The 25037-nt window shown below is 35.6% G+C and overlaps 1 protein-coding gene across 3 annotated transcripts in view; it reads right to left on the bottom strand.

The window, feature by feature from the left end:
* The window catches only part of STAG1 (STAG1 cohesin complex component), a 368375-nt gene that overhangs the window by 196205 nt on the left and 147133 nt on the right, over positions 1-25037 (bottom strand). For all 3 annotated transcript variants that reach the window (XM_076005282.1, XM_076005291.1, XM_012787757.3), the window contains one exon: positions 10783-10879. In XM_076005282.1, coding sequence (XP_075861397.1) covers positions 10783-10879 — 97 coding nt within the window. The remainder of the gene's footprint in view (positions 1-10782; positions 10880-25037) is intronic.

Here is a 25037-nt window from a genome sequence, read left to right as displayed (position 1 = left end):
AATTATGCTCCTTCGGAAACTCTAGGTGTCAGAGCAGGCCATACACTTCAAAATTACTATACTGAGGGGTAAAGAAGTCGGGGTATTTATATACTAATGCCCAGCCAGTTACTACATAAAGCCCTGGTGCCCAAACTGTGCAGTGAAGTGCCCTGTGCCCCTTACATAAACTCACATGGGAACTGTGTGTATTTTAAATAGTCTAATGGAAAATGGCAATTATTTACCAGGTACTACAGGAATTATTAGCATGAAGCAATTCACAATGTCAACATCCTATAGTATTTTATTCCTTTTGATGACACCCTAACTTTAAGAAGCTGAGTTTTCACAAGTACTGCTGGAAAACTAATACGGAACAGGAAACGAGGGTATTCCAAAATATGAGTTGTACAATGCCCAACAGGTCTGTAAATACATTAACAAGTAACTGTAGTTATTTAAGAATGGAACAAGCCGGGCGCGGTGGCTCACGCCTGTAATCCTAGCACTCTGGGAGGCTGAGGCGGGCGGATTGCTCGAGGTCAGGAGTTCGAAACCAGCCTGAGCAAGAGCGAGACCCCGTCTCTACTATAAATAGAAAGAAATTAATTGGCCAACTAATATATATATAAAATTAGCCGGGCATGGTGGCGCATGCCTGTAGTCCCAGCTACTTGGGAGGCTGAGGCAGCAGGATTGCTTGAGCCAGGAGTTTGAGGTTGCTGTGAGCTAGGCTGACGCCACGGCACTCACTCTAGCCTGGGCAACAAGCGAGACTCTGTCTCAAAAAAAAAAAAAAAAAAAAAAAAAAAAAAGAATGGAACATATTTTCTTTCAATTATGTATATCATTTTTCTAAACTTAGTAAGTTCTGAGGAACTAAATAAATAGTTTGGACATGACTACTTCATAAAAGGAACTATTAGGTATTTCTTTTTCGGCCTACAAGTACCATGAAAAAATTACTGAAACACTAACTGGCCCATGAACAAGGAAGTTCAGGAAACTCTTAGTGTTCCTAGATGATGATTCTCTGGCAATCCTGCACCCTTAGGAAATCCCTCAGGCACTGGAAGTCCTCTGTTAGGCAAACCACTGCAAAATGGAAGCACTGCTTGTTATAAGAAACTAAGAAAGAAGGTTATTTCTAATCATCAATTCTCAAGTTTGACAACCACATCTTTATTAACTAAAAACAAACACATTTGTAAACGAAAATTATTTATCAATACTCCCTGAAGTATTTCTGAAGTCAGTTATATACGGGTTTAAGTATACACCAAAATAAACACATGCCTATATCAATGTGGTGTATTTAGCAATGGTAATACTTTGACTACATGAATGATACATCTTCATTTTATTATGCATAATTCCATGGATATATTCTAAAATTCTGTGTTAAGTTTTCCTGGCTTCCTCATAATTTATTCCTGTATAAACTCTTATGAAGTTTCATAGCTTTACAATGCATCTCTAAGTCAACAGTGTTTAAACCAACTTTACTTTGGCATCTTTCTTTCTCAAATCATTGATATTGAATATATCCTATTACTAAATACTGACTTAGCCTGTCTGTTCTAACTGTGGGTTCCAATACAGAGATGGTTCAAATGAAGAGATGAGAGATGTGTGGGCATAGTTAGGGAAGCAATTAGGGATGCAGATGCAACTTAAGACAGCTAAAGTAGGAAGCCGATATTGCACCTTAGGGCTCAAGAGCCAAGATGAGAAAACAGTGATACTGGAGTCAATGGAGGACAAGCTACTTACTCATGATAAGATGTGCCAATTGTCTTGTCATTGGTGGTGGTATCACTTCTAGCCAGGAACTGGGGGGGGGGGTAGGAGAATTGAGGTTTTTTTCCTTCCTTTCCTTACTTTCTTCTTACTTTCAGCCAGTTTTCTAAATATCCTTTTGGTCTGTGGTCCTTAGGCAGCTTTAGAGAGCAATGAACTGACACAATAAAACATCAATCTAGATTTTAAAAATTAATTTGAAAATGCAAATTAATTATAAAATGCAAATCTTACCTCAACATGGATTAAAGATATTGGGCTTTGTAATATCATATATTTTAAAAATGTCCCATATTGGTCCTTCATCTTTTGAATTTCTCTATTTGTCTATCATATAAAAGTTTTTGATTTTCTTCTAAGTGTAATTTAATTTTTCCTTGTTTTCTTTTAGTACTTTTATCATTTTTCTTTGTTTCTACTATTTGTTGTTGGTTTTCCACTTAAACTTTTGTGTTTTTATTTTGAGACAGGGTTTCACTCTGTGGCCCAGGCACCATCATCAGTGCACTGGTATCATCATAGCTCACTGCAACCTCCAACTCCTGGGTTCAAGTGATCCTCCTGCCTCAGCCATCCAAATAGCTGGGACTACAGGCAGGTACCACCATGTCTAGCTAATTTTTGTGGGTGTGTGTGTGTTTTTTTTTTAGAGACAAGGTCTTGCTACCTTGCTCAGGCTGGTCTTGAACTACTGGCCACAAGCAATCCTCTCGCCTTGGCCTCCCAAAGTGCTGGGATCACAGGTATGAGCCACTATACTTGCAGTTGTGCACTAAACTCTTGATGCACTAAAAATTAATCCTGGTGTACACTATCACAGTGAGCTATAAATCTGAAAGAATTATTCTCCCACATTTCCGCCCACTTTTGTATTTAAATGGAGGGTTGCTTATTCCATTATATCTTCTAATTGGCTGTTCTTGTATATACTAAGAATATTAATTTCTCTGTATTAATCCCTTATCTCAATAAATTATTGAGTTATTTTATTGCTTTTATTGGTTTTACAAACTGATTCTTGAGTTTTCTAAACATTCATTTCTTTTCCGTTTAGCTTTCATTTGGTATTTAACAAAGGGAAAGGCATAAATGACAAACATTTATAATAAAACTTCTCTGATTAGCAGAGGTAAATTTAATGATTCTGATACATTTTAGTAGGTGAGTATCCGGTTCTCTTTTTAATTTCAAAATATTAAGGAGGTGAAAATGTTTTTGTTACATAAATATCTTTTATAATGATTAAGTCAGGTACACTAAAAGTCCCGACTTAAGCATTAAATATTCAATATTATTTTGAATATTATTTTAAAATAGTAATTGTATCTATTTTTATTACTTAAATGTGTTTGCTTCCATCTTCAATATAATGCTAAATAAAAGTTATGAGGGTGAGTATCATCTTGTTTGACAGTGAAAATGACTCTACTGGTATTCCTTGAGCATAATGCTGACTTTGGGGTTAAAACTTTTTTTTCTTTCATTTTTAAAAATTTGACCTAATATTGGACACACAGAAAAGTAAGCTAAGTACAAAGAATTTCTGAATACCCTTCACCTAAATTCTTCAGATGTATGCATTTTACATCTATCTTATCCTTCATTAGCGCTTTACATACCCATGCATTTTTTTCTGAATGATTTAAGAGTAAGCTGGAGACATGATATTCATTTAGTCTTTAATACTTTAGTATATATTTTCCTCGAACAAAAAAAATCTATTATATAACTACATTACAATGATCAGAATCATGAAATTAACAATGATACAATATGTATGCTCTAATACATGGAACTAACTTATATTTCAGCATATATCCCAATAACATCCTTTATGTCAAAAGAAATTTTAAGATCATGCACTGCAGTCAGATACCATGTTTCTTTAGTCTCCTTTAAACTAGAACTATTTCTGAGTATTTCTACCATGATACTGACATTTTCATAAAGTATGGGATAGTTATTTTGAAGAATATACCTACACTGAACTTGTCTAATGTTTCCTCATGAGCAGATTGAGGCTATGCATTTTTGGCAAGAATACTACAGAAGTAATGTTAAGTTCTTCTAAGTGCATATAAAAAAACACATACTGTCAATTAGTTCCATAATTTGCAATATTTGCTATCTTCATTTGGTTAAAGTGGTGTCTGTTAAGTTTCTACTCCATAAACCTTCTATTTTACCTACTGTAAATAGTAAATATTTTATGAGGAGACAATCTGAGACTAAGTAAACACTGTGTTCTTCATCAAAATTTCCTCCACACTAGTTTTATAGCTCAAGAACTGAGTTCAAAATTTACTTTGGTTAATACTTTTATATCCTTTAGTGTGACTGTGTTATTATGGTATGGGTGATTTGTTCTGTTTATATTCAATTTTAGAATTTTACCTCTGTCTTTGTTGCCTTTCTTTATTCTGAGGATGTGAAATATTAAGATTGCTCCAAAAGTCAAGACTATTCAAAAACTATATTCAAATTAAATGTCATTCTTCCTCCTCAATTCCCTCCAAACTTTCCACTTCACATGTGTGAGGATGCACAGACACACATACATTCTGTAGGTGACCAATCTCATTATTCTATACTTTATCTCTTCCTGTATTTCCTTTCCATCAAATGAGCAGATACATGTGTATATCTCATTATTTTCTCTTCTTTCCTACAAAAAAAGTTGCATACTTTAGATACTCTTTTGTAGGTTGCACTTTGCCTTTAAAAATATATCCTGGAAATCTTCCTATATCAGTTCACAAGGATCTTCTTCATTCTTTTTTACAGTGGCAAAAAACTCCATTGTGTTTATTCAATCACTTTCCTATATATGAGCATTTGGGTTGTGTCCAATATTTTGCAATTAAAATAATGTTTCATTGAATAACGATGCGCACTTATTTTCTTATTGCTGCAACTAAATCTTCAAGGCAAAAATCTCACAAGCAGGATGGTTAGGTCAACAGACAAACATAAAGGTAGTTTTGGTAGATATTGTCAAATTTCTTTATGTGACAGTTGTACCAATTTGTTTTCCAGCCCACAATGTACCAGTGTCTGTTTTTCCCCTCAGCCTCACTAACAGTGTTGTCATAATTTTTAACTTCTGCCAATCTGATCTATGAAAAAAAAAGTGACAACTAAATATAGTCTTATTTTGCAAACTTTCTATCTATAATAAGTGAAGGCATTTTCTTTTCCTATGTTTTAAGGTATGTTTACTAATGTCTCATAAGTACATCTATATCAGGACTTGTAATATATTCTATTGAGATATAAAAGAGTGTGCTTTCATTGTTAATCATATTCAATATGCATCTATGCAAGGGAAAATGTTTTAAGACCTATTTTGTCAAACATCATTAAAATGTCTATACTACCCAAACTGATCTACAGATTCAATGCAATACCTATTAAAATCCCATCAGCATTCTTCACAGATATAGAAAAAATAATTTTACGCTTCGTACGGAACCAAAGACCCGAATATCAAAAGCAATTCTAGGCAACAAAAACAAAATGGGAGGTATTAATATGCCAGATCAAACTATACTTCAAAGCTGTAGTAATTAAATCAATCTGGTATTGGCACAAAAATAGGAATATTGACCAGTGGAACAGCTCTGAGAATCCTAATATAAAAAAATCCTCATATAGCCATCTAATCTTTGACAAAGCAGACAAAAACATACGCTGGGGAAAAGAATCCCTTTTCAATAAATGGTGCTGGGAAAACTGGATAGCCACTTGTAGAAGGCTAAAGCAGGACTCACACCTTTCACCTCTCACAAAAATCAACTCACGCTGGATAATAGACTTAAACCTAAGGTATGAAACTATCAGAATTCTAGAAGAAAATGTTGGAAACACTCTCCTAGACATCGGCTGAGGCAAAGAGTTTATGAAGAAGTCCCCAAAGGCAGTCACAGCAGCAACAAAAATAAATAAATGGGACATGATCAAACTAAAAAGCTTCTGAACAGCCAAAGAAACAGTCATGAAAGTAAACAGACAACCTACAGAATGGAAGAAAATTTTTGCATGCTACGCATCTGATAAGTGGCTGATAACTAGAATATACTTAGAACTCGCGAAAATCAGCAAGAAAAAATCAAATAACCCTATTAAAAAGTGGGCAAATGACTTGAACAGAAACTTTTCTAAAGAAGACAGAAGAATGGCCAACAAACATATGAAAAAATGCTCAACATCTCTATCATCAGGGAAATGCAAATCAAAACCACAGTGAGATATCACTTAACTCCAGTTAGAATGGCCTTTATCAAAAAGTCTACAAACAATAAATGCTGGCGTGGATGCGGAGAGAGAGGAACACTCCTGCACTGCTGGTGGGACTGCCAACTAGTTCAACCTCTGTGGAAAGCAATATGGAGATATCTTAAAGCGATACAAGTGATTCTACCATTTGATCCAGCAATCCCATTGCTGGGCATCTACCCAAAAGATCCAATGACACTCTACAAAAAAGACACCTGCACTCGAATGTTTATAGCAGCACAATTCATAATTGCAAGGCTGTGGAAATACCCCAAGTGCCCATCAATCCAAGAATGGATTAATAAAATGTGGTATATGTATACCATGGAGTACTAATTCAGCTCTAAGAAACAACGGTGATATAGCACATCATATATTTTCCTGGTTAGAGTTGGAACCCATACTACTAAGTGAAATATCCCAAGAATGGAAAAACAAGCACCACATATATTCACCAGCAAACTGGTATTAACTGAGCAGCACCTAAGTGGACACATAGGTACTACAGTAATAGGGTATTGTGCAGGTGGGAGGGGGTAGGGGGTAGGGTATATACATACATAATGAGTGAGATGTGCACCATCTGGGGGATGATCATGCTGGAAACTCAGACTTGTGGGGGAGGAGGGGAAAGGGCATTTATTGAAACCTTAAAATTTGTACCCCTATAATATGCCGAAATAAAAAAAAATATGCCTTTTCAAGCACTATAAAGGTAGTCAAAAGAAAAATGGGCTAGAAAAAAGGGATAGAAACAGAGAATTCACAGAAAAAGAAACAGAAATGGTTCTTAACCCTCTTTCATCGGAGAAATACAAACTAACATCACCCCACATATAAGAATTAATTATGGATTAATGACCTAAATATAAAATCTAAAACTATAAGACAATTAAAAGGAAACATAGGGATAAATCTTTATGACCTTGGATTTGGCAATGGATTCTCAAATTTAAAACAAACATGAACAAAAAAAGAAATAGTAGATAAATTGGATCTAATAAAATTAAACCTTTGTGTGTCAAAGGACATCATTAATAAAAGTAGAAAGATAACCTAGAGAATGGGAGAAAATAGTTGCAACTTATATCCTTGATAGGGTTTAAGCATCCAAAATACATAAAGAACTCTTAGAACTCACAAACAAAGATACATAACCTAATTTTAAAATAAGCAAAGGACTTGAATGCCTATTTCTTCGAAAAACACAGAAATGGCAAAAATGCACATGATAAATATTCCATATCATTAGTCATTAGGGAAACATAAATTAAAACCATAATGATACCACTTTACACCTAATACGATGTTTATAATTTTTAAAAAGTAAAATAACAAGTGTTGTAGAGGATGTGAATAAATAGGAACCCTCATACTCTTCTGCAGGCACTGTGGAAATGTTTGATTGTTCCTCAAAAAGTTTAAACAAAATTACCATATCACCCAGGAATTCTATTCCTAAGGATTTGTACCCCAAAGACTTGAGAACAGGTACTCAAACAGACACTTGTTTATGAATGCTCAAAGTAGCAACATTCATAATAGCCAAAAGGTGAAAACAACTCAAATGTCCATCAACAGATGAATGAATAAACAAACTGTGATATATACATACTATGGAATATTATTCAGCTATAAAATGAACTATTGACACATGCTACAACTTTAAATGAACTTCTAAAACATATGGTAAGTGAAGAGAAGTCAGACACAAATCACATATTGTATGGTTCCTTTTATATACAATGACCACAACAGGCAAATCCATAGGGACAGAAAGCAGATTAGTGGTTGCCAGGGCATGGGGAAAGAAAAGAATAAGAAGTGATTAGTTAATGGGGATGGAGTATTCTTCTGCAGTGCTTTTTAAAATTTTGAAACAGGAGAGAGATGCTAGTTGCTACAATACACTGAATGTGTGTCCTCCCAAAATTTGTATATTGAAATCCTAACCCCATTGGTATTAGAAGGTGGGGCCTATGGAAGGTAATTAAGTGCTGAGGGTGGAGCCCTCATAAATGAGAATAGTGCCTTTATAAAAGAAATCCCATAAGTCAAGGCATGGTGGCACATGGCTGAAGTCCCAGCTACTTGGATTGCTTGAGTACAGGAGTTCAAGTCCAGCCTAGGCAAAATACAGAGACCAAACCTCAAAAGAGGTGGGGAGGTGGCAGACAGCTCTCTTATCTTCTTTCACCATGTGAGGATACAATCTGTAGAATACAATTGAGAAGAGGGCCCTCTCACCAGAATTAGGTGATTCTGGCACCCTAATCTCAGATTTCCAGCCTCCAGAACTGTAAGATATAAACTGTTTTTGTTTATAAGCCACCTAATCCATGGTATTTTCTTATAGCAACCCAAATTAAGACAGATGCACAACACGATAAATGCACTAAATGCCACTGAATTGTACAATTTAAAATGTTTAGTTTTATGTTATGTGAATTTTATAGCACTTTAACAACAAAAAAAAATCACTGATACTATTATTTTCAAATCATTCATAAATCCAAAAGCCTGATAAATACACTTTGTTGAAAAGGCTAAGAAGAAACATATTTTAATATATTACTGATGAGAGTAAAAGGGAATACAATTCCTATAGCTGGCAATACTTAATATAACAACAAACACACTTCCCTGTAGACATTCTTTCATAAAGAGCAAATACAGTATACACAAAATTACTCATTACAATACTGTCTCTAATAGAAAACTATAAATAATGCAATGATCTTTTAACAGAAGACTAGTTAAATTTGTGTATATACATTCTATATATACAAAAAGGAATGGGACAATGCTGTATTTTAAAAGGGGGGGAGATCTGTATACACCAGTATTTTCTGTGTAAGACAGTTGGGGAAGGAAGAAAAGAGCATATATGTTTCTAACTATAGGTATGGATATTAAATAGGCAGGCAGGAAGGAGGATATACAACAAACTGGTTAAGACCAGTTAGCTGTGTGTAGATAGATGGGAAGATAGAAGTGGTAAAGACGTTATTATATAACTTCTAAATTTTTTTGGTTTTTTGAACCATGGGAATAAATTTCAAAAAGAAAAATTTAAAAAACTACTAGTTATTTTAAAATTAAAACCCAATCCATCATGATGGAGACTCAGAGTTGTGGGGGGAGGGGGGGAAACGGGCATTTATTGAAACCTTAAAATCTGTACCCCCATAATATGCCAAAATAAAAAAAAAAAAATCCAACAGGACTATTCATTAGCAGGGCTAGATGAGAAAATTTATATAAAATACATAATCAGTGCATGCCTCACCTATTTTAAGGGTGTAAAATGAACAAAATCTGTTACTTTCAAATAACCTATGAGCCACATGTGGCACCAAGGCTGCAGGTTCCCTATCCGTCTCCATATTCTAGGATTCAGCCATAGAACTCTATGCCTTCTTTAAAGCTTTTCTGCATAATCTGTTACCTTTTTGCCTTTCTCCTCCCTTTAACTTCCTTTTACTCATCTTTAATCTCATCTTGGAATTTGCTTTCTCTAGGATGTACTTTTTACAATCTCTCCACATTCACACATCCTGGGCTGGATCAGCATCCCTTCCCTGTTATTCCCATGGTGTCATGTGATTAGAGGTACAGATTCCAGCTAAGATACCCTGATTCTGAATCTTGAGTTTGGTACTTACTGTGTGACTTGAAATTAATTACCTAAATCCTTAATCTTAAATTTCCTGGTCTATAAAAAAATAAAGAATCACATCTGCCTGATAGGACTGTTAACAAAGATTAAAAGAGCTAATGTATGTAAAGCACATAGCTTAGTACGTAACAGTCATTAAACAGTAACCAGTTTTATTACTCTTATCATAACCCTAGGCACTATACTTAATTATTTGTGTATTTCCCTCTTTGTTCCTCACAATAATAACTTTCAAAAAATTACATGTACCATAATAATTTCTAGGGGCAGAAAAGGCCTTGATAACCTTTGTATATATCCTGGCACAGTATCTGGTACAAGGGAGGTGCTCTGTAAACATTTAATAAACTACCTATGTCAATATGGTAAGAGATAGATGGGACATAAATAAGCAAACCTTTAAGAAACCAATTTGATCAGTGATCTCAATAAAAGACTTACTATTCTTTCTATATTAGAAAGCAGGGAATGAGCATTTAACAACTAATTTCTCCCATGTAGTATAATTTAACCTAAGATTTATGAATTCTAGGAGAAAAGTATCTATTAAAATGATAAAAATAAAATTTCACTTCAAATATCTTACTGTTGTAAACTTAAGACATCTGATTCTGCTACTCATATTACCTTAAGAAAATTAATTGAGCTTCAGGTATTTATAAAATAAGGATCAAATTACTGGCAAGGATACAAATTAATGAATGTGAACAACTAGCATACTTTCTAACATGCAGCATATGTACAAATACTATGAGTAAAAACTGTAAGAGCTTATGATCTAAAAAAATCAATTCATAAAGTTACTGAATGAATTTTAGATTTCTTCTCCAAATTTCATAAACAGAAATACATTACTTTATAGGAACAAAACTAAACCAGAATAAAAATGGAATATCCTTAAATAATTTACCAATAATTTTCTCTATCAGAAAAAGATTATCACATAATTTTAGGATGAATTATACTTGACTAGCAGTAGATGAAGTAAAAGTCATACTGCTGGACTGACAGGCTCAATGTACATCATTTATTCCAACATTATGTACCTCGACATCCTGAACACTGGATAAAAAAGTTGATTAAATCCAGAAGTGCGATGTCCCTGTCTTGTTTATATGATTCAATCCAGTCATCCACCACGGACTGTGGAAAAAAAATAAAAATGAAAACTTGAAAAAATGTTAGTATTATAGCAAATAAGTTTTCAAAAAAGGTGTGTCTGTTTCAACAAGAAAATTACTTACCTGAAGTTATTTTTCTGTACCCTAATAAAAGTAGAGATTCCCCCACTTTTAAAAGCTAATAAAAGGTAAGTTACTAGGCTTTAGAGATTTGTTCATAATACAGCATAACACAAACCTGACCTTTCCAATTCCATGAAGTCCGATAATTATTAAGCAAGTATAGATAATAATATTCAAACTTCACTTACACATACAAATAAACTTTCTGAGTATCAAAAAACCTAATCCACTAGTAGTGCACAAAAAGAGCACATATCATATATAACAACCAAATGCATTTCTTCCAGGAATGCAAGAATAGCTCAATATTAGGAAATCAAATACCTGAATTTATTAACAAAAGAGAAAAATAAAATGATTATATTATTAGATGTAAAAAAGATATCCGAGGCCGGGCGGTGGCTCACGCCTGTAATCCTAGCACTCTGGGAGGCCAAGGCGAGTGGATGGCTCAAGGTCAGGAGTTCGAAACCAGCTTGAGCACGAGCGAGACCCCGTCTCTACTATAAAATTAATTGGCCAACTAAAAATATATAGAAAAAATTAGCCGGGCATGGTGGCGCATGCCTGTAGTCCCAGCTACTCGGGAGGCTGAGGCAGGAGGAACCCTTGAGCCCAGGAGTTTGAGGTTGCTGTGAGCGAGGCTGATGCCAGGGCACTCTAGCCTGGGCAACAGAGCAAGACTCTGTCTCAAAAAAAAAAAGATATCCGATATAACTCTACTGCCAATTCCAATAAAACATTTCTAGGAAAACTAGGGTTAGATAGAATCTATTTAAAGAAGATAAAGAGAAAGACTAAAATATATTTGGTGTCAAAAAACAAGGCAAGGATAACCCTCTAACCATTTAACATACTTTAAAGTTTTTAGTTAATTCAAAATCCAGGAAAATATTAGTAAAGATATTTCTCCATTCCTACAGATAAGAAAACCTAACAGTCTCTATTAAAGTGATTCAAAAGATTAATAACAAAAAAACCTGACATGGCTGACAAAAGATAGATGTACAAAATAACTTTTTAATACTGCAATAGCTAGGAAACATAAATGGAAGAGAAGCTTGTTCATAACTAAAAATACCTAAGAATAAATTCAGAATAAGGAAAATTATAAAAAATTGCAGGATATAAAAACAAATGACCACAATAAGCATCAAGTTCTAAAGAGAGAAGAGAAGAGAAGAGAAGAGAAGAGAAGAGAAGAGAAGAGAAGAGAAGAGAAGAGAAGAGAAGAGAAGAGAAGAGAAGAGAAGAGAAGAGAAGAGAGAAAAAACAATATCAATAAAGTCTAAGTTTTCTCAACTCATAAGGCAAATTCAATGTGATTCCAGGTAGCAGTCCAGTGAGCAGGATTGAGAGTTTCATGGGTAGAGGTCAAAGGAAATGTATAAAAATACAAATTTTTAAAAATTATGTGTTTTGATATATATTTATATATAGTAAAATGTATAAATCTTCAGTTATACCTTGACTAATTTTCACAATACATATACCTATGTAACCATAACCAAGTTGAAGATATAAAACATTTCCAGAATTGAAACATGCTCCTTTCTAGTCAGTTACCATCCCTAGCACAAAGGGTATTATTATTCTAATGCTTGTTATCATAAATTAGTTTGATATGTTTTTGAAAATCATATAAATGGTGCTATTTCTTATGTCTGACTTCTTTCAAGCAAAGTTGTATCAGTAAGATTTGGCCACATTTTTATGTATATTAATGATTCCCTTTTGAACTGATGGTAGTATTTCATTGTATGACTATACCACAATTTATTACTCATTTTATTGTTGATGGACATGAGTGTTGTTTCCAGTTTAGGACTATCATAAACATAACTGTACACACCTTCTGATAGATATAAACACTCTTTTCTGTTTCTATACCCAACAGCAGACTTGTTAACACAGTATGCACATATGTCAAGGATCAGTAGATAATGCCAAACAATTTCCCCAAATAAGTATAGTCAATGATATTAATATTTCCACCAGCAATGTATGAGATTTCCAGCTGCTCCACATCTTCATCAATCCTAAGTATTCTCAGTTCTTTCATTTTAACCCATTCTGGTTGGGCATACACCTTCTTTAATAACCTTTTATTGAGGAGAACCACCTTCCCTTCTTCTAAAAGCAAAAGATAGGATTTTTTGTACATAATACTATTTCTCTGTGTCATCACATTAGTGTCTGGGAGGTTTTGTTTTCAAAGTAAACAGAGAATTAGAAGATTACAGTGGTAAAAGAGGGTGAAGAAGAAAGAATGTTATGGTATTTGTTCAAGGTTCAGCTCTGCTGAAAATGCATCAGGCCCTACATGCTCAGGATAATGGTGAGGACTAGAAGCAAACAGAGCAATTCAAAAGTAACTTTTAGCCTCAGGGTGCAAGTAGAAATGCTCTGCAACCTAGGTAATAAAGTTGGCACAAAGCTGAGGAAGAAGCCATTTACCCACTTCTACCTAGGGTCCAGCACTGTGAACATACTCTAGACAAAATTTACTTTCATTCCCAAGTAATACCATCAATTTATACTCTGACTAGTTATATATATGAAGAACCCAAAATACTGAGTCAAACTAGTGCACAGGAACTTGCATTAGAAATACTAAACTTACTACAAAGGAACTGAAAAACAAAACATATTAGAAATAATAGGCCAGGCACGGTGGTTTAATCCCAACACTTTGGGTGGCTGTGGAGAATCACTTGAGGCCAGGCGTTTGAGACCAGTCTGGGCAACACAGCAAAAGGCTCTTTCTACAAAAATTTAAAAAGCCAGGCGTGGTGGTGTGAGCCTGTAGTCCTAGCTACTTGCAAGGCTGTGACAGGAGGATCGCTTGAGCCCAGTAGTTCAAGGTTACAGTGAGCTGTGATCATACCATTGCACTTCAGCCACAGTGACAGAGCAAGAGCCTGTCTGCTTAAAAAAAAAAAAAAAAAAAAAAAAAAAAGGAAAGAAAAGAAAACAAATAATATGAAAGAACAAAGTACAGAAATAGATCCATATATATAGAACTTAAACTATGAAAAAGGAGACATTTCAATTTTAGAGAGAAAAGGATGGTTTAATAAATGATACAGGTATCATTGGTTAATCTACAAGTAAAAACAGTTATACCTTTTAAAAGCTCTCAGAGAGATGCGAAGACAAAAATCTAAAGAACTAAATTCCAGAGAGATAAGACATTTTCTTGGGTTGGCAAAGCCTGGTGAGTGCTAAAAGCATTGCCAAGTATGGGTACAGGTGAGTAGATAATGCAGCCTGTCATAATACATGGAGTCATGGCTAGGGTAAGGATTTTTAAAAGAGGAAAGAAAGAAAACCACATAAGGTACATCCTAATCAAATCAGAAAAATATTTTAACCAGCCAGAGGGTACACACAGGGGAACAAAGGACGGAATGATAGCATACTTCATGTCAAAAATACTACACGCCCATGGACAACAGAATTGCATATTTAAGTAACAAAAGAAAGAAAAAACACTGTCCATCCAGAATTTTTCTTTGTTAGAAATGAGGTCTCACTCTGTCACCCAGGCTAGAGTACGGTGATGCAATGATAGCTCACTGGACTGCAACTTCAAACTTCTAGGCTCAAGTGATCCTTCCACCTTAGCCTCCCAAATAGCTACGACTACAGGTATGCACCACCACATTAGGTTAATTTTTTAAAAATTTCGTTGTAATGAAAGGGTCTTGCTGTATTATCCAGTCTGGTCTCAAACTGCTGACCTCAAGCAATCCTCCCATCTTGGCCTCCAAAAGTGCTGGGATTACAGGCATAACCCAACACAAGCGGCACATCAAGATTTTTTTTATTTAGCCAAACAAACAAACAAACAAAACCCAAACAAAAAACCCTTTCATATAAAGGCAAAATAAAACTTTTCAGACTAAAAAACTAAAACAAAAAATAAAAGCAAAATCAAGCAAGTGGACTAAGCACTCCTCTTGAAAAAGAAAGGTTGTCCAAACTGGAGAAAAAGACCCAATCACATGATATTTGTGAGAGATACACTTTTACTGTAAGAGCACAGATAGGTGTCAATGAAAGGATAAAAAAATATATATTATGCAAACATTAACCATAGGAAATTGGTTATGGTTATATTTATATCAGAAAAAGTAGAAACCAAGACAAGGAATATTACCAAGCACAAAGAGAGGTATTTTATAATGATAAAAGGATAAATTCATCAGGAAGCTATAACACTAAATTTATGCAACTGATTTGGTCTCAAAATACATAAAGCTAAAATTGAACTAAAAGAAACATGCAAATTTGTAATCATGACTGAGATTTTTAACACATCTCCTAGTAAGTGATAGAAGCAGCAAAGAGACAAAAAAATACACATATGGAAAATTTGAATAGTACTACTAATAAATATGATCTTATCAACATGTATAAAAAATAATACCATTATAGAACACATATTCCTTTTAAATATATACAATATTTACTGAAATAGACCATAAATGAAACTTCTGTAAGTTTTTAAGGATTGAAATAATACAGAGCATATTCCCTAGCCATAACAGATTTAAATTAGAAATCAAGAACAAAAATATATCTAAAATGCCTCCAAATGCTTGGTAATTAGAAACTTTTTTGAATAGTTTCTGAATATAGTGAAACTACAGTGAAAACACAACATATCAAAATTTACAGAATGCAGGTAAAGCAATGTTTACAGGAAAACATATAGCTTTAAATACTTATAATTTATACCTATGTTATAGCTTAAATATCTATAAAAAAGAAGTCTAAATCAATGATCTACTTTAATAAATATAATATTCCAGTGCTGATTATCCTTATTTGGAAGGTAAGGAAAATTATGCAGTATACTTCCAAGACACCAGAAAGAACATTTTTGATAACACAGCCACAGAAACTCAAAGAGAAGTCCATAGCTTTAGAACATCGGTATCACAAATTATAGACAAAAATCATTCTGGGCCCTAGGCTGACAGAGTCTAACATCCTCATATGTGACTTCCAAGGTAAATAAACAGTTAATGGAAGAAAAATCATAAAGAAAAATTTCATGGGAAATTTTTGTATGTCATATTTGAAAGTGGTACCTATCACTTCAGCTACTACTTTATTGGCAAGAACTTATTAATTAGCCATATCCAGACATAAAGGAGTGGAGAAATGGAGTCTATGTCCTAGTAGCCTCCTTGAACTTTCTTCACATGAATATGGAAAAATGAATTAATTTTTGGTAAACAGCCAGTTATCTCTGACAAATCTGTCCCTTGGGCTAACAATATTTATACACAGCCTTCCTTCCACATACAGAAAACACTTACATGGATATTATACTATTGTTTATCTTAGTACTGGGACCAAAAAAAAAACTATAAATAATTTAAATATCTATGAACAAATGTTTCACTAAATTATAGCATAGCCGTACTATAGAATGAAATGTAACTAGTAATATAAATGAACTGAATCTATATGTTAGCAATAATGTAATGAAGTTGTTTATAACATTAAATAACAAAAAGAAATGTGTTTGATTCCACTATTAAATCAATCTCACATATACAAACACACACATACGCACACACACAAAAGCATTAAAAAGGGTATGGAAAAATTCAAATTGTGACACTGATAGGATTGCACGCCCTCAATTAATTCCAAACAGTTTAATTTTAAGACTTTACAACAAAGAAAATCTCTTGAGAGCTCAGCCACAGATCCTCAACAAGAAGGCCATAATAAACAGAATCTGAATCATAAATTATAGTCAAACAACAAAAATCATGACATTTGCTAAAATCATGTGTTTATCATATTGTACTAGATTAATATTCTGGTTTACACCATAAGGACTATGAGGCTGTTAGAAAAATAACACTTTAAACTAAGAAAGAAATATAAAGGGAAAAACCAAAAGTTGTCAATGCCACAAAGAAGAAATACAAACATGAGCAGAACAGTCAATGTAATTTAAAATGATTTTTAAATCTGTCTCAAAGCTCCTTATAAGGTAAACTGTAAAGATCAATCTGGATATTGAGATTAAAGAATATGGATGCAGTACACTGAGTCCATATTCTTCAAACTCTATTAGGTAAATATATGTTCTCAGGAAGCCATCTGATAGGACCTTGGTTAAACACACAAGGGCATAGAGAATTAGTATTCTATACTGCTGCTTAAGAGTAGATTCATTTGCTTGGAGAAAGACATGCAGATGCCAAAGATAATATACATTACAGTACTTTGTAAACTCAAGACCTTGATCAGCAATGAAGTGAACGACCCTCCCTCTTCCAGAATGAGAATCACTATATAATAAATATTTAGGTAATTTTTTAACATAGCTTTTAGCAATAACATACACATATATTCTCTGAATGCAGATGCAAACAAAAATTTCTTTATGAGATTTCCATGAGACCAGGCTGTTTTATTTTCAGGTATAAATGAAAACATTCTTGATTTTCAGAGATGTTCAAAGCCTACATTATTTTGCTTTGTTTTTATTATTTTATTTTAAAATGTAACTAGGAGCTTATGGAGACAAACTGATTGATCTTATAGACACCATGTTATTTTTTTATTCCTACTTCTGTATTAACTGTAGTTTCAGGCCAATTATTATCTTACATTTGGCCTTTTATATAACTATATTCTGCCTAAACGCAGAGAAATTTGTTTTTAAGCTTCCATAGTGTGGACTTTCATCACGTGATAGGACATATTTTCATCTCACCTTAGTTAGAAATGGAATCACAGCTTTGAACATCATTTCAATACCATTTTTCAAAAAAATAAATAGAATGTCCCATGACCAATATATTTCATACTTTCAACTGATACTAAGTTTAGTTTTTTCTTTTGTATTATTCTGCTTTTGAAATAGAAAGCCATTTTCAACAAGTGTACATACTTTTTAATTTAACCTGTAACTCAAATAGGTTTAAATATGAGTATTGAAATAGTAATGTTTAAATAAAAATGGCACAGAAAAGAAGTAATTTAATTATCAGTCCTCCAAATGTCAAGTTTTTATAATATTTCTCACCAGTTTCTCAATTGTCTTTACAATTATTTCATGTATTTATTATTTTGTCTCTATAATTACTTTATTGTTTATTATTTATTTATCATTTATTTATTTCTTTAGAGGCTGCTCTCGAACTCCTTAGCTCAAGGAATCTTCCTACATCAGCCTCCTGAGTTGCTGGGACTTCAGGCGCACACCAACATGTCAAGCTAATTTTCTTTCTTTTCTTTTTTGTAGAGATGGGGTCTTGCTATATCATGTAGGCTGGGTCTTGAACTTCTAGCTTCAAGTGATTCTCCCACCTCAGTCTCCAGAGTAGCTACGATTACAGAAGTAAGCCACCTCACCTGGCTAGAATTACTATATCTTGCAGTTTTCATCAGAGGAGTTCTGGCAAGATGACAGCTTGAACTTGCATTCTTTAAGAAGGCCTACAGAATGGACTAGGATTTTCTGTTCCTTCACTAAGTGATATCTTCACAGATTCTCGAATCTTTTCTTAAGCTATAAGTCTAGATATGTATGGCTCTAGGAGAACCTACTGCAAATTTTTGGTCCCAAAGGAACGTCAGGGGGAAACGGATGAACTGAGTTGCTTCCACTCCTATTCCACTCCTAGGCTGAATGGGAAAGTACTACTCAATTAACAAGATCACAACAACCCATTATGTGTAAATTTGTGCCAATGGAGGGACCTTAGTAATTGACTTCACTACATGCATTAAAAAGAGCCTAAAGGAATCAAAGCAAAATAATATGTTTAAGATTCTGCAACCAAGAGGAAGAAAGAAAAAAGTAATATTCCCTGGATAATTAAAAAAATAACCACTAAGGAGAACAAATTTACTAAACCAGAAATTGGGTGGGAGAAAAAAAATCTCAACACATAAAACAAAAACACACGGAATTCATAAATAAAGGAGTAAAAGATTTGGTAGATATATCTATTAGATATAACATTAATAGTTATTTGAAAGGCAGAAAATAGAAAAAAAGGAAGAAAGACAAGTAAATTGATAATTTTTAAGAGGAAAATCTATCTGATCAATAAAATATTTAAATCTGAAAGTTAACAAAGCTTATCCAGTTGTAGACAGATTTAACAGAAAAATGACACACATCTAAGCATATTTAGGTAAAATTCATGAATTCCAGGAAAAAGTAAATATCTTAGAAATATGAGGACCAATAATAAAACAAGTCATAAAAAATAGACAAATGTTGTCCCTACACACAGAGCATCCAATCAGCTTTCAATGCCTTACCTCTCTTTAAGGAGATAGTCAAGAAACCAAACATATGAGGCAAAGTCTCTGCATCAATTATCAATGCCTCCCAGCTCCAAATTAAACCTTCGGTTTAATTAAAACTGGACTAGACTCTATAATCATTTCTTTTTTACATTAATAAGTATCTTGGCTGGGCGTGGTGGCTCATGCCTGTAATCCTAGCACTCTGGGAGGCCGAGGAGGGAGGATCGCTCAAGTCAGGAGTTCGAAACCAGCCTGAACAAGAGCGAGACCCCGTCTCTACTAAAAATAGAAACAAATTAATTGGCCAACTAAAAATATATAGAAAAAATTAGCTGGGGATGGTGGTGCATGCCTGTAGCTCCGCTACTTGGGAGGCTGAGGCAGAAGGATCGCTTGAGCCCAAGAGTTTGAGGTTGCTGTGAGCTAGGCTGACACCATGGCACTCTAGCCTGGGCAACAGAGTGAGACTCTGTCTCTAAAAAAAAAGAAGTATCTTAAATTCTGTGAGTACAGTGCTCTGAAATGATATTGCAGGAAGAAGGGGGCTCCTCTTCCTGGTTCTTATATGTTGAGGTTTGCTCTTCCTGCACGGTCCATCAGAGGTGAGTGCACATGAGGAAATTCAGTGGTGGTCCGCCTCAGAGTAACACCAAGAGAGTATAGTCCTTCTTTGATCTTGTGCCCCAGGTTGGAAATGGCGATTATCTTCTTGACGCAGCACTCCCAACATGGACACTGGCATGCTCCAGATCTCATACTGGCAGCATTGCACTGCCCCTTTCTGTGCAACTGTCTACCATATTCAACATGACTGTACCAAGAGTGTTGATTCCTGCTGCCCAGCAACTGCCTACCAGCTCTGGCCAAGGCCAGAATTTGCAGTGAACTTCACTGCATTCCAATAGGCAGCAACCCCATCATTTCAGATTAGATGTGAACTCCAGTCAGGGGAAGGGGACTCCCTTGTTTCCAAGTTTATTTATCCTTGAAAAACCTTGGCTGAGTGCAGTGGCTCAAGCCTGTAATTCTAACATTCTGGGAGGCTGACATGGGAGGATTGCTTGAGGTCAGGAGTCTGAGACCAGCCTGAACATGAGCAAGACCCCATCTCTACTAAAAATAGAAAACTTAGCCAGGCGTGGTGTTATGTGCCTATAGTCCCAGCTACTTGGGAGGCTGAGGCAGCAGGATCGCTTGAGCCCAGGAGTTTGAGGTTGCTGTGAGCTAGGCTGATGTCACAGAACTCTAGGCCTGGTGACAAAGTGAGACTCTTCTTAATTAAAAAACAAACAAAAAAAACCTCTTTAATCTCTAGGATGCCCTTTACAGTTATCTTTACATATTTATAGTTATTCCTCTCTCATAGTTATTATCATTTATAATAACTTTTACTGACTCATATGACTATGTTATTTCTGGTTCCTGAATGAACCTAGATTGATAAAGAATTGGTCCCAGGAGATAAACTAGGAAAGAGGAGATCTGGAGATTATTCATATCCTTGGGATTAAAGGCAGAGGTAAACTCCTTGCCAAGGAAATGGGATGCTAGTAATGTAAAGCATACAGTAACTTCAGAAAATTAATCAAGCTATTGCCTGTGGCTAATTGTGATGAAGTGCCAACTCAAGCACATGCCTTGGAAGCTTAAGTGGCTGCTATATTGAGTGTTATGGCAGTAATGACTGTAAGGACAGTAGTGTAAGACAGATCCTTTTAAGTACACAAGCATTTACAAAGAGAAAATGACAAGCTCAAGTCCATTAACTCTCAGCCTAAATCAGTGTGAGAACCAGAGAACTTCCATGACACCATTAAAAGAATCTCTTTCAGGTGCAGAATTTCTTTTAGGTGTAGGGCTGATACTGCTGAAAATTAAGCCAAAAAAAAAAATCTAATTGTGTAGGTTGCAATGACAGTTTAGTTCCTTCTGACCAAGTTTCTCATCTGAAAGTTTGGACCTTGATCGGCAAAGAATGGGATCCTGAAACTTAGAACAGAGATACCTGGTTGATACCAGATGAAATTAACAATTTTGGACAGCTCTCCTCCATCCCTGAAATAATTCTGAGCCTCCCATGCCAATGAAAGTAGCTTGCTTTCCAGTGTCTGAGAAGACAAGCCTTCTTAAACTTGAAAACCCTCTGATAATTTTAGATGAGCAGATGTTTTGAAGGGGGATGCTCACTCTCCTCAAGACCTACCACAACCAGTCCCTGTTGCCACTAGATCCATACATAGGGTCAAATCTCAGCATGCTCCAAGAGGACAAGTACACACTGTAACCCAAGGAGAAACAGCCTGCATGCCCAAAAGAAACCTGAGGAGCATATATGGGAGTAGATTCTAAAAGTATTTTACCAAAGAAGGTGGAACATAACACTACATCAGGCCAGGCATGGTGGCTCACACCTGTAATCCTAGCACTCTCGAGGCAGAGGTGGGAGGATCTCTTGAGCTCAGGAGTTCAAGACCAGCCAGTAAGAGCAAGACCCCATCCTACAAAAAATAGAAAAATTAGCCAGGTGTTGGTGGTGCACACCTATAGTCCCAGCTACTTGGGAGGCTGAGGCAGAAGGATCACTTGAGCCCAGGAGTTTGAGGTTGCAGTGAGCTACAATGACCCTACTACACTCTAGCTGGGGCTGCAGAGCAAGACTCTGTCTCAAAACAAATAAACAAACAAACAAAAAACCCACATCAGGCCAAATTCACTGATATGGATGCACTTAATAGAGATTCCAGATTTAATACATTAGTTATGTTACTAGAAATGACTATAACAGCTTATCTGGTTGGTGCACTGAAAAGTTGGATTTAACAATTGAGATGCAGGAGTTTCCCTAATATTGATATGGAGTTCAGTGATTTTGGGAGTGAGATTTTGGGAGAGATTTTTCACATGAGAACTAAATACATGCACCCCAACTCAACTGTATTTCACAAGCAGACTTAGAAGGCAAAGAAAATCATGTTAGTGAAAGGAGTAACAATGCCTACATCCATATAAAACTCTGTGGTTACTCCTTCTTGTAAGCCAGGTATGACCATGGGGGATGTGGTCATTTAGAACTCCAAGGTTTTAAATGGAGATGATAGGATCCCAAGGTAACACAGCCCAAGCGGCTACAATTAGCCATCCAAGACAAGGTGAACACAGTGCCTGTAAAGGGCAGCAAGAAAATACTGAGAATCGGAATGTTTTGGCTTACAGAGATTTTTGGCAGTAGATAATCCACTACTAGTGCTCCTAGGTAAAAATAGGTAAGCAGCCTACCACAGTACTGTTTGATTTGTATAAGAGAAAAAAACTCTAGATCTAGTTGGCAGAAACCTGACTGGTAGAAAGCTATAGACTCTCACCAATCTTCAGGCCTAGGTCAGTTCACAGACCCAGACAGAGCCGCTTGATTGAAGGGGAGAACAGGTCCCTGTACAACCACTCCAAATACACATGATAAATCTTCTAATCCTTTCCCAAAGGGACTTGGAGCCACTAATTAGAGGTACTGTACATTGTTAAAAGGAAATATCTAGTCTTTTCATGTAGTAATAGAAACTGTCATTCCTGGAGATTCAAAATGCCACTGTGGTTTACCAGTTACATTAGGGGCTTACAGTAGTCAGGTAATAGGATGGAGTTACATAACTCAAGTCCGACTAACAGTGGGCCCAAACGGTCCAAGCCAATCTGTTCTTATTTCCCCAATCCCAGAATGTATTATTGGAAAAGACACAGTTGGCAATGGCATAATCCCCACGTTAGCTTTCTGATCCGTGGAATAAAGGTCATTATAAAGTAAGTATGGCTAAAGGGAAGTTCACAGATCTTCCTATTCCTACCAAGATAACAAACCAGAAGCAATACTATATTCCTGGGTGAAATGCAGAGCTTCAATCAGAGAACTGAAAAAAGTAGGGGTGGCAAAACCTATTACATCTCCATTTAACTCATTAGTTTGGCCTAAGCAGAAGTCAGAAGGATCTTAGAGAATGACAGTGGACTATCACAAACTTAAGCAGGTGGTGACTTTAACTGTAGTTGAAGCCCCTGGCATTTGATATGCAGCTACTGGCCTGGCTAATGCCTTTTTCTCCAATTAATAACTACTCAAAGCAAGTGGTTTTCTTCCTAGGATAGGCAACAGTATACATTCAGTGCTGCTTCAGGACTATGTTAATTTCCCTGTGTCTGGCATAATATGGTTGTATGGTTACCTATTATTTCACAATTTCTGTGGTTTCAGGAGTCTAAACACAGTTTAGTTGAATCCTCTGCTTAGAATCTCATAAGGCTACAAACAAGGTGGTTACTGTGCTACATTATCATGTGGATGCTCAACTGGAAAAGAAGTGATTCCTAGGCTCATTTAGGTTGACGGCAGAATTCATTTCCTTGTGGTTACATAACTGAGGCCCCTGACCTTCTGCTGGCTAATGGTTAAAGACAACTCTCAGGACCAAGAAGCTACCCACAGTTACTTGCCACATAGGATTCTCCAACATGATCACTTACTTTGTCAGACAAACAAGGAGAATCCCTAGAGCAAGTCTACTAGCAATCTTATGTAATACAACACAATATAATCACAGAACTGCCCTATCAACTTTGCTACACTCTTGTTGGTTAGAAGTAACAGGTTTCAACACATTCAAGGGTACTAGACAAGTGCATGAATACCAGGAAGTAGGGTTTATAAAGGGCGACTGCCGAGTCTGTCCACCACAACAGCCCACAGATACCTTCATTGTCCTCACACTCCACAAAGCACCACACAGTTTGATAACATGTTCCAGACCACTGAATGTTCTGATACTTTGCTGAGGTGGCCACAGGCCTCTGAGTTTGAGGGGATGGGGTGAAGAACTGGGGATGATAACGCTGACCTTTGATTTTGCATATGTTTATTTTTTTTATTTTGGCATATTATGGGGGTACAAATTTTAAGGTTTCAATAAATGCCCTTTCCCCCCAACCCCCACAAGTCTGAGTTTCCAGCATGACCATCCCCCAGATGGTGCACATCTCACTCATTATGTATGTATATACCTGCCCCTCCCCCCTCCCCAATACTCTATTACTGTAGTACCTATGTGTCCACTTAGATGCTGCTCAGTTAATACCAGTTTACTGGTGAATATATGTGGTGCTTGTTTTTCCATTCTTGGGATATTTCACTTAGTAGTATGGGTTCCAGCTCTAACCAGGAAAATATAAGATGTGCTATATCACCATTGTTTCTTAGAGCTGAATAGTACTCCATGGTATACATATACCACATTTTATTAATCCATTCTTGGATTGATGGGCACTTGGGGTATTTCCATAGCCTTGCAATTATGAATTGTGCTGCTATAAACATTCAAGTGCAGGTGTCTTTTTTGTAGAGTGTCATTGGATCTTTTGGGTAGATACCCAGTAATGGGATTGCTGGATCAAATGGTAGATCCACTTGTATCGCTTTAAGGTATTTCCATATTGCTTTCCACAAAGGTTGAACTAGTTGGCAGTCCCACCAGTGTAGGAGTGTTCCTCTCTCTCTGCATCCACACCAGCATTTATTGTTTGTAGACTTTTTGATAAAGGCCATTCTCACTGGAGTTAAGTGGTATCTCACTGTGGTTTTGATTTGCATTTCCCTGATGATAGAGCTGTTGAGCATTTTTTCATGTTTGTTGGCCATTCTTCTGTCTTCTTTAGAAAAGTTTCTGTTCAAGTCATTTGCCTACTTTTTAATAGGGTTATTTGATTTTTTCTTGCTG

This window comes from Microcebus murinus, chromosome 1, assembly GCF_040939455.1.
Source record: "Microcebus murinus isolate Inina chromosome 1, M.murinus_Inina_mat1.0, whole genome shotgun sequence".
Lineage (NCBI taxonomy): Eukaryota > Metazoa > Chordata > Mammalia > Primates > Cheirogaleidae > Microcebus > Microcebus murinus.
The sequence above is the reverse complement of the archived record's forward strand: the minus strand, read 5'-3'. Positions and strand labels throughout refer to the sequence as shown.